Source organism: Archocentrus centrarchus, chromosome 1 (genome assembly GCF_007364275.1).
Source record: "Archocentrus centrarchus isolate MPI-CPG fArcCen1 chromosome 1, fArcCen1, whole genome shotgun sequence".
NCBI lineage: Eukaryota > Metazoa > Chordata > Actinopteri > Cichliformes > Cichlidae > Archocentrus > Archocentrus centrarchus.
Window position 1 is genome coordinate 20,991,248 of NC_044346.1, and position 16,081 is coordinate 21,007,328.

Genomic DNA, 16,081 nt, shown 5'->3' on the forward strand with positions numbered 1-16,081 from the left:
AGTAGTCCTCTACGAAAGACTCCAGTAACTGATGTGTTAACCTTAAATGTAAACGTCCATGCAGTTGTTGCAATGTTTTCTCTCAAGTTTGTGACCTTTTTGAGCAAGTGATGAAACTTTTAGTCATGATGCTCACCTAATCTTCGTTTTGCTGTCTTCTAGAAAGTCCTTAGACTTCAGTTAAAGAGATAAATATAAAATACGCCTGAGTGACGGCGATTTATAATATTGCTTCTTAAAATATATATTTTGGTGTTTATTCGCTATTTTAAATTCATAATTTTTTGGAACTATTTGCTAGCAGACAAGCAAAAGTGGCTGAAGTTGTTGGCTCTAGGTGGCTATGTGCTTCAGGTCAGCTCCACGTGTTGGTTAGTGCACCATCACCTATAGGGGTAGCTTAGTACCCGGTAGGTCATTAGAATAAAAAAGCAACGTGGATTTGCACAAGATTGTGGTGCCTGTGTATTTCCATATGTGATGAATGCATGAGTAAAAACGAGTCTTAGGAGGGTGGCCATATGAGATGCCCTTATTTTGTTTTGTAGTTTGTTAAACAGAAGTTGGCGTTGCTGCCCTTTTCAGTTAAAGGCAACTCTCTGGAAAATGTGCTCTCGACTCTTTCCTTCGTGTCTCCATTCTTTTATTCAACAGGTTAATCTCCTATAGGCCTATTCATAAAACAGCAGGGTCTGGTACAGCATTGGATCAGGCCATCGACCTTGTTATGGCACCCAATGGATATCACATCATTTCATATTGCTGCCCGCTGTGGCTGCATTGATAAAACGTCGTTTGTCATTAAGAAACTGTGGGTAGGTGATCAGCCTCTTTTAGGCCTCCATGCAGCCTTTTCTCCAGAAAAGCAACTTCTGCTTTCATGAGCCCTCCTTACGCCTGTTAGTAAGAATATTGAAATAAACGCACATAAATTTGAGACAGCTGTTGAACAACCTTTTTATAGCGGTGCAGGCTGCAATTAATGCCGTTTTACGTATTCATTTTCACAATGCTGCGTCAAGGAAGTCTTCCGAGAGCATGACAGCTTGCCTTGTAACAGAATTATACTATCTTGCGTCAGCCTTATATGGAAATTTCTCAACAGATGATGGCAGTGCTCTGTAAGACAAATCAGGGCTCCTCTGCAGTGTTTTATGGAGTGGGCCTAGCCACTGATAAACGCCGAAAACGGAGGGATTTGTACTAGCAGGATGATAGCCTTTTAACCACTGAGGAAATCAGAGTTTAAAGGAGGGCCCCTCCCATGCTGATGTGTAAAGTCTTAAGGGCCCGGGGCCTGTACCTACGGCCTCTCCATTTTCCCTCTCACTTTAAGATAACGTGCTTGGAGTACAAAGGAGAATCAATGGGGAGAACGTGGATCTAATAAGACCTCCTCTCTTCCCGCCCTGCAGGATGGCAGTACGTAAAAGTGCAAAGATCGGTTCTTTCCATTTAGCGGGGCGGTGATTTCAATCAAATAAGAGCAACAACAAGTAGGGAATTCATCTGTTTTGGAGGACATATCCGATCCTACACCTATATATGATTTTAACGGTCCCACGCCTGTCTTGTGCCCTTTCCAACAACAAAATACAGGCGTGTGGGGAGAAATCTGACCCACTCGTATTAATTCATTCTTCTGTGTTATTCTCAACCAATCATTTTTAAGTACGTCCCGGCAAACCTGTGACCAAACTGCTCTCCTCTGACCATCCAAGCTCCATCTTCAACACACGTGTTTTCAAAAGCAGTATCTGATACTCCACCACACATAAGAGGTGTTTCACAAACCTTCACTAAACTGTGCAAAGTGCAGTATCTGATGCACAGCAGATAACATGAAAATGGAAGACAGAGAAGGGAGGGAGGGGAGGAAGAAAGACAGACATGACCTCACATGGCATCGCCTGCTTTCGCTTTGACCTCAAGTGCCCCATCATAGTAGAGAAACTAGGCTGATATATGGTCAGCAGGGCATTATATTCCACCTGACAGCTGACAGACTGGTCTTTACTTGGATTATCAAAGAGCCAGATGATTACAAATAAAACCATCTGATCGGGCCTCTTGGTGGGAGAAGCGGTCTAAGTGATTTACCTGCTCGGCACACAGTCGAGTTCTAGTCCATATATTTTATTTATTAGTTATGACTTTTATATTTTATAGGCAAATGAAAACTTAAGAAGAGATACGGGAGCTTTCTCATTATGTTTACAGTCACCGGGCGTGTAATAAACGAGCTGGTGGAGTTAACATGCGCTATTAATTTTTCATTGCTTTTTCGTTTTGAGGCTCGGGCGTAAAAAAGCAAAACAGCCGAAGCTTTCTTGGCGGAGGGAAGGAAGCAGAAAGGGAGAGAAGGAATGAAAGAGGGCACACTTAAACAACAACAGTGGGTTCAATTTGCCTCCAAATGATTATCACAACTCAACCACATTCTTACTAATGTTTAAAAAAGTATACAGACCCTCTTCCTCCTCCTCCTCCTCCTCCACCACCCTCCCATCCTCCCATTTCCAGCAGTGGAGAGGTAATGAAATATGGTAATGGATTTGGATCCCCGGATTAAAGTCGTCCTACCCTGATTGAAGTTTTCTCCAAATTTCAAACCCTAAAGCAACAACAATTTGTATACATGATTGATTGTGTTTGGATTTTTTAATTGCTTATGTATTTAATTTGCAAATCGGAGAGACAAGAGCGACGGCTGTAATTTACTTGTGTGGGGAGAGAAGCGCTCGTGTCTATATCTCAGTAAATAAAAACAGACTGGGTGCAGAAGGAGAACGGATTCAGTGACAAAAACACGCAAAATATCATATAGTAGCTTCTGTTGTTGAGCCTTTATTTGGAGACCCCAAGATAGCAAAAATAATCTCCTCTGGCATTGCAATATATTGTGAATTATTTTTTATTTATTTATATAGAAAGTAAAATTAAATGTTACACATTTGAAAACTCCGTGCCATGTATCATTTAGGCCTATTTTAAATGTCAAGAGGCCAGGAGATTTTTCACTCTTGGTACCACATCAGAGTATTTTCAGTATTGTCTGTGGTTGTCTGCTTTTTCGTCATGTCGTTCATCTTGTGGCCTAAATTCAGGCCCAAGGTCCGCGGTGTGGGTGCCAAATCTGAATATCTTAATTAAAAAAAAAATCTACTTCCTCGTATCTTTAATTTTGTATTTTAATATATACTTATATATAAAAAATGAAAGCACAAAAAGAATGAAGCTGGTCTGCTGTCTGTCATGTATGCACGAGGCCTTATAACTGATGAATACTCAGGAAAGAGATGTGAAATATGAATGAGGATTAGCGTGGATGTTAGAAACAGGGTTTACTTTCAGTGGATTAAAGAGCAGAGACGTGGAATCAATGGAGATTCATGAAAACGCATTTCGTGGATATCAGGGTTAGTGAAACAGACAAAAAAAAAAAAAAAGATATACATTGATCCTGTGCTGAGGATTAATATCCTCCCTGTGTTTTTGGGCTGTTTAGGCCTTCATTAGGCCTACTTGGAAGACTTAAGGTATGCCCACTGTAAAGTTCCTGTAGGCCACGTCCTGCATTCGTGTGTATGTGTGTGCACGTGCGTGTGCGTAAGGGCGTGTTGCCCAAGGTTGAACGCCCCCTCGTGGTTAGTTTTGTAAACATCCATAGTGAAGAGCCATTGAAACAGAGAGCAAAGCCCAAGAAGCCTCCAAGCTTCCAGTTTGACAGAATATTTTCTAATAGAAAACAGTGTCTATGTGTTTGTTTGTTTGTTTGTTTTTATTTTAACGATAACTTTTTATTTTGCAGCTTTGCTGTATTTTAGTTTAAAGGAGCTGTTTGGACATATGGGCGGTTCAAAATGAGCAAGCATGAGTGCACATCACGAAAGGAGCAGAGGAAAGACACGAAAATTACAAATCAAGAAATCTACAAATATAATTAAAAAAAAAAAAAAGACTCAATAATATCATACGCTGCCCTTATTGCGCACTGCCTTGAGGTACATCAAACTCGTAAGTCTTTTGAGGATAAACCTGACAGGTAGGCAGAGTAACCTAAAGACTGTTATGGTTGTTGTTTAGGTCGCCATCGTGACACCAGCTTGACAGATTATACTAAAGGCCGCATGCTTAATGATATTGTTAGGCAGAAATGAATTGTGTGATTCTGTCTCCTGATCAAGTATCCGCAAGTAAGTGTACAAACATGTGTAATCAGAGGGGTTATGTGTGCAGCATATATGCACCGAAATGATTAAATGTCTAGCCACAGGAAGAAGGAAAATAACACTTTTTAATTTGGCTCATGCTTTAGGCTATTTGCGTGGTTAATATTACTGGGGCGAGGATTTGATATGCCCTCTCAAATCAGGTGGGACGAGCATGTATTGAATCCCCTCTTTCAGTTTGGTGCGTAAATGCGGAGCTCGCCAATTGCTTTTCGTAAAAACCGACATCCGTTTGGATCCGCGATCAATTAGGTAATGAGTGGGAATGCATGTTTCATATGTTTTCTTCCAAATCCCCCCCAAGCTAAATATTTAGAGCATTGTGTTGAAGGAAGAGGGAGGAAATAGAGAAATTATGCAGGGCCAATTGTTTTCATAACACTTGACAGTTCTCACTTCTGTAGGCCTACGGTTACATGAATATAAAGATATTTTTTTTCGCCAAAACGTGTTTCCCTGAAAGGCAGTGGGCCTATCAAATCTACTTTTTAAACTTTATTTTATGCATCTCTGTGTCCCGTTGTTTTTTCTTAGAGCTACAGTTACTTATGCTACAGAAAGATGGACACTTGCTATTTAAGTTCTTGAGCTTTCCCTCATTTATTTAAAAAAAAACCTGCTGCAACTAAGCCTCATTTTTAGTAATACTCATTTAATTAGCCATTTAATATTGACATGAATAAATTGAGCGCAAATGGGTATAAAGGCATTACGTTTTTTACTTCGTTAATTGAAATTAAACATATGATCATCTACTCCCCGGGCCAGTCGTCTCTTCGCCGAGTCTCCCTATTGGTTGACGTGCAAATCTGTGGGGCGTCATTGGCCTACGGGATTCGCTTGTGCCAATCACCGTCTTCCCCCGCCCGATTCTATCTGAGGTTGGCGGTGACGTGTGGCCCGCGCTCACGTTGTGATTGGCCAAATTCTCGGTGAGTGACGGGCAGCTGGCCGGCGCGTGTAGGTTAGGGTTCCAGGGGGTTGGGAGCGCGGGCGCTGTCCGCACGAGACCAGGTCCTGAAACTCGCCGTGCGCCACCGTGGATGCTGGGCGCAGGCAGCTTTCCATTGTGTAGTTAAAGAAGTCCGTTTCTATATACAATTGCATCTCAATCTTTGGCGTTTTCTGGTTTGAGCGCGGAGAAAAGTACATTTTGATTCTGGAGAAAACATTTTTTTTTTCTCCAGCGCGAAAGAAATCCGTCTCCAAACTAACACGCAAGCCGCGAGTCCCGCATCTTCGTTTGTGCAGAGTGTCCTGGTCAGCACAGAGAAGGAAGGAGAAAGAGTGACCAAGAACTGCCTTTCGTTCCTTCAAACAAGGCAACAGAGTCATCTTCAGTTGCTTTACTCGGAGAGAGAAAGCGCGTTTTCCCCCCATTTTCTTAAATTTATTTTTCTGCTGCGTAGTTTGCCGTATTTTCTTTTTCTTTTGGGGATGTGAACCTTCAAGATGTGAGCACTTATCCGCTCTCGCTCGTTTTTATTGATGGGAGATAACAGAGTTTTAATGTAAAAGCAACCGAGGACGATTTATCGCAAGAAGAAATGTGCAGAAAAGAACCTGGAACAAAATACACCCGCGAGTGGATCTCTAACAAATATTTTTATCTTTTAAAACTTTTTTTTAATGTTTGTCTTTTTAAATATTTCTAAACAGACTGAGAGGAGAAAGTTCAGCCTCCACCGGGTTAGTCTCAGTTCAGGGGTCACGGCCAGCGGACCGAGAAAGGAAGGAAGGCTACTTTGTTTTTTTTGTGCATTTTTATTTTTTAAATATATTTTTTATTTTTATCCTTTGCAAAACTTTTAATCTAGCCTGCATTTACGTCCTGGGACTGGTGCAACTTGGTGTTGACGAGCAGCTGAAGGAATGAGAGCTTACGCCGCCGTCTCCCTCCTCTGGTTTAGGAGACGCCAGAACAGACCCGCTGTTGTGTCCCGTCCATGGGAGGAGGGGGCCCATCTTTGATTCATATTTTTTGACGCCATTTCTTTCTTCCCCTCCACCTGCAAATCCTCCCTTTTCGATGTTTTAACGTCATTGTGCTACTTCATCTCAAAGTATCACCTTGCCAGTATTTTATTTTGTTTTATTTTTAATCAAGAAAAAAAGTTCCCTTCTTTGAAGGGAAGTGCCAGCGCTTTTTCACTCGGTGGAGGTGACGGTCTCTCGGTATATTGGCCGACTGAAGCGGGGAGTCCGGTGGCATTTTTTTTTAAGACTCCTAATAGCTTATCGGGGCCCTCCAGCCCCATCTTTCCGATGGAGATTCACTGTAAGCACGACCCGTTCGCGGCGATGCACAGTAAGTGTATACGTTTATAATTCCTTTCATCTGCATGATCCCATCTGCCCTGACCCGAACTATCACTCGGACCACAAACTCTGCGTGCAGTGCAAGCATGTCCAGCTGCACTAAACACTGCAAAACATCATGCTTTAAAGTATTAAAACGTAGATTTAAAGAAAAAAAAAAAGGGGGGGGGGGGGGGGGGGGGGGGTGTATACGCACAATTATACGAAAAAAAAGAGCTCCCGTTTTCGCTCACAGAAACTAGTTTAGGCAGATTTTTTTCCCCACATGCAAAATGGGTTTAACGCTGGATTGCTAATTTGAGATGACGGCAGTTATCTTAATGTTGAAACAGTCTGGGGGTACTTTGAAAATTTGTTGCGCAAATGTATCTTTGGGCTTCTTGTCATTCTTCTTATAATGGCATATATTAAAAACAAACAAACAAACAAAAACCTTCATAATATGGATATTTTTGCAGTGTTTAAATATGGATACAAAATATTTACAAATCTTAAGTCTGAAAATATGAAACTATACATCTTTATATTTCTCCCTATCTTATTCCTGCATTTGCTTTTCAGCCTACCACTTGTTTCATAATGTCTTTTTTTTAATATGTATATAAATGCACACAATGAACGTCAAGCAAGTGGAAATCGACCTGAGTTTTGAGTGGAATGAGGAGCTGAAGGGATTTGTGAATCGTGTGATGAAACGCAGGCTGTGCACAGTGTTGGGTTTGATGTTGTTTTGTGGGAGACGGTTTGCTGTGTTCCCCTCTTTTGAAGGGAAGAAGTGCAGCAGGGGTCAGAGAGGGTCGGGGAGAGCGAGAGAGAGAGAGCGAGAGAGAGAGAGAGAGAGAGAGAGAGAGAGAGATCCGCTGGGGTAACAAAGCATGACTAAAAGCTGAACTTGATCCACAAACAGCAACCGCGGTGTGTCTTCACGTTACGAGGTTAAACTGCGCTTCGCACACACAGGTGCCAGAGATTTTAAGGTTTTATGAGAATATCAACACACACACAAAAAAAAGCCCAATTTTACCACCCGCAGGACACAGTTTGTTTTATGTAGCTCAGTGTCTTGCTTAAGGACACTTCAGCAGAGCAGCTATATATTAAGGGTGCAGGCTGTGCAAAAGGAGGGGGACCAACTTTTGGTCACTCAGTCGTGACATGGCGGACCCTGCTTTGTTTTTTCACTTCACTTTCCCTCTCCAAAAATATGCTGTCGTGTACCTTCATTAACACTTTTAAACCGTATTTATAAAGAAAAAGAGTGAATTCGTTTTTAACCAATAAGAAAAAAAGAAGAGAGAAAGACTTCTACTAGTCTTAATAATTCTGAATTTAACCACAAAATGTCCACTATAATTCGTCAAAATGCCCAATTTACTAAAGTATGTACAACTGAAACTACTGCAGTATTTCCATTTACGCTATTAAGCAGTAAAGGCTGGCAGTTGATGCGCACAAAACAAAACAAAAAACAAACAAACAAACGTTCAAACTGTTAAATTAATGCATCTTTTGTGTTTGCATATTTACATAAAAAATGTCCCCTCCATACCCGCAGCCTGCACGGTGGCAGTGAATGTTCTATTTTGTCTTTACACTCAAAAGTCGAATAAAGGGTCCTACAAGCATTTCAGCGTGTGGCTAATAGATTATGCATTATACATTTTATTGCAGTTTAGTCCCGGAGAGAAGCCGTGTTATGTGACTGACAGAGGTTCCCACGGTGTGTTACCCTGTAGGATTAAAAAAAAAAAGCTGCACACACGCATCCAAAAGCTAGAACGAATCATGTTTCCTCTTCCCTGCCGTTTCACCAAAGCCAATGATCCGCGGTGCTGATGGCAGCGGCGGAGCTAAAGTTATATATGTCAAAGCGCGGAGACGCTTTAAAACGATTACACCTAAAAAATGTCAAAGGTAGAGAGAGAGAGAGGCTGGGAGGAATCGACTGTGACGCGTGGAAATGTTGTGGAGAGAGTTTGGATGTGTGATCTGTGTGTGTGTGTGTGTGTGTGTGTGTGTGTGTGTGTGTGTGTGTGTGTGTGTGTGTGTGTGTGTGTGCGCGCAGTGAGGGCGTACCTGTATTTCACATACTCTGCATGTGGGGCAGAGACTTTCAATTTAAGTGGTAATAACACGAGTAAAAGTATGTTTTACTGTAAGGGTGTAACAAGTGTGTGTTCTTCCTAAAAGTCTTTCCCAAGTATTTTATTATTATTATTATTATTTTTTTTAAAGTCTGATTGTTTTACAGGCCTGACACTTATTCTTCTTTTTATTATTCTGCTGAAAGTCCCAGTCCCTACAATCATTTGTCTTTTATACAGCCCTTTATAATACTGATTAAAACGTGAATATATATATTTGGCTCATAATAAGCGTGAGCACTCACTAACTATAAAGAGTTATTTCTACCACGAGCAACACCATAAAATGGGGATATTTAAAATATCTATACCAGGTAATTGTGATGGTAATGAGTTGAATTTCATAATCACGTATTGTAATGGTAATAGAGGCATGCTGAATATTAAGTAGGCGAGGCCGTGGCCTACCGTAGAGACTCAGGAGTTAGCGTAAAGGAAATATAGATCTGACTTTCTAATACAGAATCACACTGAGTGGGAACAATTGCAAAGAATCGCAAAAAAGACATTAATCTTAATCCAACAGATTGACACAAAGTCTATCACTGTAATCACTGAAAATAGGAAGTTAACTTTAAATTATTAATTTCTGCGACTTTTTCTTTTGAGCCCCAAATATTAATCATTCCTCCCCTGTTCACATAAAGAAAATACAAAATAGCGCTATACGTCCAAAAAGCCCGTCTGGCACATCTCACCGATCTATTCACTGTTTGCTCAAGGAAATTTGCCTCATCTGTATTCTCGCAGGCAACTTTCCAAACAGGTTTTCGGCCAAAAGTAATTTCTAGTCTCCCCCCCCCCCCCCCGTCAAGACAGAGAGCAGAGAAAAGAGAGAGGGAACCGGTGGCGTTTTGTTGCGATTTCTCTTTTGCTTTATTTTTGAGTCGTCAGGCCGTGACGGGGCAGATGAGAGATGCGAGAGAGAGAGAGAGAGAGAGAGAGTGTGAGAGAGAGAGAGAGAGTGAGAGCCTCGTGGACAGAGGGTGAGAGAGACATTGAGGAATGTAGCTGGAAGAGAGAGACAGAGAGCCTAATGGACCTTATTTTCTGGATGGGGGAGCGCGAATATATTCTGCTTTATCTCTGTATTTTTTCCTCCCGGAAACAGTGAATCAATCAAACATTTAAGGTGGTGCTGGGCTCTTAAGTCAGCTCTTATAAAGGGTAAATAAATAAAATACAACAGGGATGCATAATGACCGCTGGTCCCTTGGCTGTCTCTGTCCCTCTCTGATTCAGCAGGGTGAAAATGAAGCTGCTGCCTCTGCCAACACTTCCCCTCCTCTGGAGACTTCAGAGGGTTTAGCTTCTGGAAAGACCTTTAAAGGCCAAGGCTCCTAATTTGGCAAAAAAAAAAAAAAAAAAAAAATCTTCATTTTGCAACAAAATCTCCTGAGCTATTAATTGAATTTCTGGGAGCAAGTGGTTAATTTGCTTGGTCAGAGGGATGAATTACTGACATCTGTCAGAAGACTTACCCAGCTGTGGGAACATCAGCCCCAGATTCTTCTGTAATTATTTTTAAAGACAAGAAAAGAAATAGTTTTTTCTAGTATTAAGAGAAATTTCAGAGTGTTCTGAGCCTTCCTTTAGGTTGTCATAATAATAATAAAAAAAGGTAAGCTCAAAATTAGCCTTGCTCTGGGCCAGCACCATTCCTCCCTCTAACCTAATGCCTAAAGATGGCATATAACCTCTGAAATGAGAACTTGTATAGCTTATTCAGAGAATTACAGCCGATAAACAAATGCCTTTATAGATCTGCGTTTTCTCCCTATCAGTATTTATAGGCTTGGAAAATAAATTTCAGACACATAATCCACACAGCCTACCCCAAGAATGGTGAGAGTCTGAACGCCTAATGCCAACAGTAAATACACAGATAAGTGAATAAATAGTTATCTGGAGGTTTTTGTAGGTCACAAGTCATTCCTCTCCATCTCTTTACAAAGCAAGGCGTATTTCATGCCCTGGCCCAGATAGGAAGGGTGAAAGGAACCATTTCATTTACTCTTATCTGAGGAAGACGGAGGGAGGGAGAGCGAGGGAGAGTCTTCTCTGCAGATACCTTTGGTGAGGAGGATGTAGCGCAGTAGGCTTCTATAAACGATCCTACAAAAAAAGGGGCTTTTATTCACTGAGAGGTTATGGGAAATAATAATAAAGAGAGGAAGGAGGGAAAATGCATTTACACAACCTTATAAAGTATTCACTGAATGTAAGAAATAGTGTCACAGAGCTGATTTTGTCCATGGAGGTCAGCTGACTCTTTCATGCTTTGAGGAACTGTATGAGTTCTGCATATGCTGAACGGGACTGGGCAGTGAGTGTTTCCAGCAAAGTCGGCCACAGCAAATCAACAGATATCTCATTTATTACAAAAAGAGCAGTGTCAAGGGGTGCCCTGCCAGCTTGAGGGTCAACTACTGGCTGCCTGTGAAGGACTATGAGGACGCTGAGGATCTTGGATGCGATGTCACATTTCTTCTTCCTTCTTTCTGATTATGAACTTTCTAATAAATGCATAAAACATGTCAACATATTTTATAAAAGTGTGGTTGGAGGTGGCAGCCTGGAGGAATTCCAGTGGGTCGAGGGTGATAGAGGGTGTCATGTTGTGCAGGCTATGCGGTCCCCCCCAAAAAAAGGCTTTGAAAGCCAGCAAGTTCCCTAAGGGGAAATCAAACAGAGCACACTGAACAGTTTATTTTGCAAAATAAAATAGAAAATGAGAACCCTTCAGTCCAACTCTTGAAGAGCTTATCAGGATAAAACAAGTTTATCATTTCAGATGAACTGTCCCCCTCATTCAGAGACAACTGTGCATCTCACAGTAACTTTACTGCAGTATTATCTGTCAGAAATACTAAAAGCATAAAGAAACCTTTTGCATACAGAACTTTAAAAAACACATTACTTAAGCACTGAATGATTTTCCAAACCACTGCCAAGTTAATAAAAGAGTGAGATTTAGCATTTCCCATTCACTGACAGGGGCTTTTTTGTCCCTAGTCCAGGGTAAATTTCACAAAAGCTGCAAAATTTTTATATATTGTGACTCAGTAATATCTATATTTGAACATTCAAACATTCAGTGTAAAGTCTTTCAAACTCTGTGCTTCCAGTTTGTAAATTTCTGTTTTAAATTTTGGGCATCCAAACCCAAGATAATAAGACATCCTAGGCTGTACAAAGCAAACAGTCTTTACCAGCTTTGCGGTATTTCCTCTGATGAATCAACTAAATGTGTAGAGCATGTGTCCTACCGCAGCCACGGGAGCAGAAATATGAAAGATGAGAATACATATGTTTCACAGTAAACAAAAACCATTCTTTAAACACAGCTGATGATGAAGTTCATACTGGTCGTCTCTGAGCGTTGGTTGAGCCCAGCTCACAGGGGCATATTACTGTCTGCATTTTCCTGTCTTTCATAAAGAGCGATTGCTTTTCAAATTGCACTCTGCAGCAAGCCTTTGCATAATGAGACTTCTTCTATCTGAAAAAAATAAAGTAGTAAAGAAGAGAGTCGCCGACCACATTAGCCATTTGGAAATAGCTTTGTTTGATTTCACAGAATGAGACTCTCCACACTTCACATTTTTGTATTTATCTTCCCCGTATTGACCTATTTATATTTATGCTGGAGAAACCTCAGTGTGTGTGTGTGTGTGTGTGTGTGTGCATGTGTGTGTGTGTGTGTGTGTGTGTGTGTGTGCGTGCGCACATGTGCGCGCGTGCGTGCGTGTGTTTCTTTATTTTATGCTGATGGAGAGAAGTTGAGGACAGGGGGACAGGTTCAGGGGACAGCTTGGTGTTTTAGGGGGTATCCCTGTTGGGGTTATGTGTTTAAAATCTATTACCCCCACAGCTAGGATTAGTGTGCATGTGAGAGTGTGTGTGTGTGTGTGTGTGTGTGTGTTTCCCCCTAAAGACGTAATCACTATGGTAATATAAAAGCCAGTGGATTAAATGGTAGAAAAATTCTAGTTGATTTAAACTTCGCCTTTGGTGAGCAACATACAGCATATATGTCCAAAAAAATAAATAAATAAATTGGGGAACCAGTTCTTCTCTTTCTCACTGTTTCCTGCTCACATACAGTGTTTCTATTGGTGGATACAGCGTTTAATCCCTTCACCTCAAATCAAGAACTTCCTGGGTTCTGACTCGGCCTGGCTCACTGGAGCCTCACAGCGTGTTGTTTGCATGGTGCTGAAACTCGTAGTCTGTTTAAGTGTGTCGTCAGTGATATGCTGCTGACCTGCTCACAATCTATTTCCAGTCAGTGGATGCTTGGACATGTTCCACTACAGGATAACTGAAAGAAACTAGATGGATGCAGATTATGTGTATATATAAATTACTCTCCTTTCCAGTTTTTTATTTATTGTCCTCATCGCTTTGTGGCTGCCATTTAAATCTGTTTATGCAACTTTCTAATAGGCATTTGTGATTTTCTGTGACTTATGGCTACAGTAGAAGTTTATTCAATTATGCAAAGGTTCAGCCTGTCTTTTCTCCTATTCTATTTTTGCTGTCCTTCATTCATTTCCTTATACTTTCATCCCTTCATCCCTCAGGGGGAATATTAGTGGTGTCTTTCACTAAAGGGGCCAAGGCAAGGCCTTGGTCAATAATTAATTAAAATCCCTTCATTTACTCAAAATCTTTGCTTAGCCTGCCCCTGGTGAAATTGGCTAAAGTTTGCACTTTGGAAGAGTATTATTATGCTGAGAAGGATAAATGAGAGGCAGGAGAGAAAACAGATGTATTTGAAATAGTAAATTAACTCCATCTAAGGGCCAACAGCTGTGGGATTGTAGCCTAGAAAGTGTTGCTGAAGTAACAATTTCACAGGCAAACAAATGTAAATATACAGAAACAAGCTGTTAATGGAACAGACCCAACATCACTTTGCTGAATGAGAACTGATGGTATTAAAACAGAGACAGTAGAATCTAGCTCCTGCAGTCCAGACTAGGCTGCTGCTCCTGACTGCGACCCTCACGCTGGTGGGAAGTGCAGTGATTGTTTGAAACAAGTTTTTTTTATTTTTTTTATTATTATTATTTTTACCTCTTTCTGAAACAGCGTAGCTCCTTAGCAGCCAGTTTCAGAGGACTGTTGTTTCACTGGGCTGTTCTTGTGTCAACCTTTAACTGGAACCATCTCTTGGTCAGCTTTTCTTTAGATCATCAGATGTGAGTTTAGGAATAATGGCCCAACATGAATATGATTGTATTGAAAAGGTTACATCCAAGATCTTTGACTCCTCTGCCTGACTGTCTGTCGTTTTGCAAAAATATAATTAGATGAAAGACTTGGCCTTGGACAGTAGTGATGTAATGATTACTTTTCACTGATTCCTGTTTTCTTTTGTTGGACATCAAGTTGAAACCCACTAAAAAATCCTTATCTCCTCATAATCTCATCAATTTGCATGCGTCAGCTACATTTTAAGAAGCTCATCTTTGATTTCAGTGCTATTTTTTAAATGCATTTCTTTCTGTTGCTCCTCACTGGCTTAGTCCGGCACATCATGCACATTGTATATAGTGTTATTATTATTAGTAGTATTAAGGTTAATATTGTTTGTTGATTTTATATATATTCTTTTCTTAATAGTGTGAATTATTATATCTTTATTTATATTTATAATAACTGCGGCTGCTGTTACACCCAAATTTCCCCTCTGTGGGACAATAAAGGCTGTTTCTTCTTCTTCTTCTTCTTCTTCTTCTTTCTGTCCATCTCAAACTCTCCTTCTCTTCTAGGACATGGCGGAGTGAACCAGCTCGGAGGCGTGTTTGTAAATGGCAGACCCCTCCCAGATGTAGTTCGACAGCGAATAGTAGAACTTGCCCATCAAGGGGTTCGGCCGTGCGACATCTCACGTCAGCTACGAGTCAGCCACGGATGTGTCAGCAAGATACTGGGCAGGTAAACGGCAACAAACACCTACACTCGTGTGGGCTCTGCCTCGCTTCAGACAGATAGCAGAGGTGTGAAAAACATCTACCTCCTCATATGATACCATCATTTATTTTACATATTTATACTTTAAAAGATTGTTTCATGATAAGTTCACCTTTAAAGTACAGTGCATGACAAAATATCTTTGCCTTTACTTTACTTTACTTTTACTTCTGTTTGTCTGGCTCGTTTTTTATCATCAGGTGAAAAGAACACACACAAGCTGGTTCAGCATGTGTCAAACTGAAGCTCCCGTAAGGTCATACTGACTCATTTAGTGTCAGTTCTGCTGTGTTCTTCAGTTTCCTCAGCATGCACAAGCTGCATTTTCCAAAGGGCCTCCATTTTCACTTTCCCTCTTACTTCTCTCACTCTGTTCCCTGCTCTTTTCTTGCCTTTTTTTTTTTTTTAAAAACCTTCCTCTCTCCTCTCCCTATATCCTGTATTTTTTGTCCAAACCCCTTCCAAATTTCTGTGTCTCTCCTCACTCCCCTTTTCTCTCTCGTTCCATCTCTCCTTCTGCCTTTTCAAAGCTAAATTCAAGAGTAAATCCCTGCTCGTTCCGTCCCTCAGAGAAGAAAGGGGGACAAAAGGGAAAAGATTCATCACTTTTTGGAATTAGCATCAAAATGAAAGTGGCACCATATTTCTGCACCAAAAAAAAAAAAAAAAAGACAGAGAGAGATGGAGAATGGGAGAAAGACATGAACAAGGGACACAATCAAAAGGGAAAAGGCGTGTTAAAGAAGACGAGTGCAGGAAAAAGAAAAATGAATGAGAGACAGAGAGACCATTTGTGGGGACGGAGGGGAAGGATTAGCTACAGCGACCCTCAGCTATATCAAAAAATGTGTTGCTCATTGTTCTCCCATGCCTCTCTTTCTCCGTCTCTCTCTCTCTCTCTCTTTCTGTCTTTCTCTCTCTCTCTATCTCTCTCTCTCTCTCTCTCTCTCCCCTTTCCTGGCCGTTCAACTCACTGAAGCGTTACTGTGAGGGGGGAGGAGAGGGGATCGAGGGATGGAAGGAGGGAGGGAGGGTTGTTTTATCCTCTCCTCTCTGTCTCTCTGGTGCCAGCAGAACAAAAACACCAACTCTACCACCCTGTGTGTGTGTGTGTGTGTGTGTGTGTGTGTGTGTGTGTGTGTGTGTGTGTGTGTGTGTGTGTGTGTGTGTGTGTGTGTATTGGCTCATCGTTGTGCAGATATCAATAACCATGCTCGTTTATTCACCAATGATTCAGCTGTGAATAATTTAAATAGTTTTCCATTTGAAAATAGATTGTTTTTCCTTTAGCTGTGTTTATACTCCAGCTGTGAATAGTCAAAAATGTGCAACACACGCACGCACGCATGCATGCAGGGATGCACGCACGCACACAGAAAGAAAGACAAGGAAGAGCACATTTAC

The 16,081-nt window shown here is 41.1% G+C and overlaps 1 protein-coding gene across 4 annotated transcripts in view; it reads left to right on the plus strand.

The window, feature by feature from the left end:
• Positions 1-16,081, plus strand: part of pax5 (paired box 5) — a 51,906-nt gene that overhangs the window by 389 nt on the left and 35,436 nt on the right. For 2 of the 4 annotated variants that reach the window (XM_030733069.1, XM_030733085.1), the window contains exons 1-2: positions 6,422-6,540; positions 14,476-14,641. In XM_030733069.1, coding sequence (XP_030588929.1) covers positions 6,498-6,540; positions 14,476-14,641 — 209 coding nt within the window. In that variant the 5' untranslated portion in view covers positions 6,422-6,497. Of the gene's footprint in view, positions 1-6,421; positions 6,541-14,475; positions 14,642-16,081 lie in introns of those variants that run through there. The other 2 variants (XM_030733061.1, XM_030733078.1) reach the window with 1 other exon arrangement.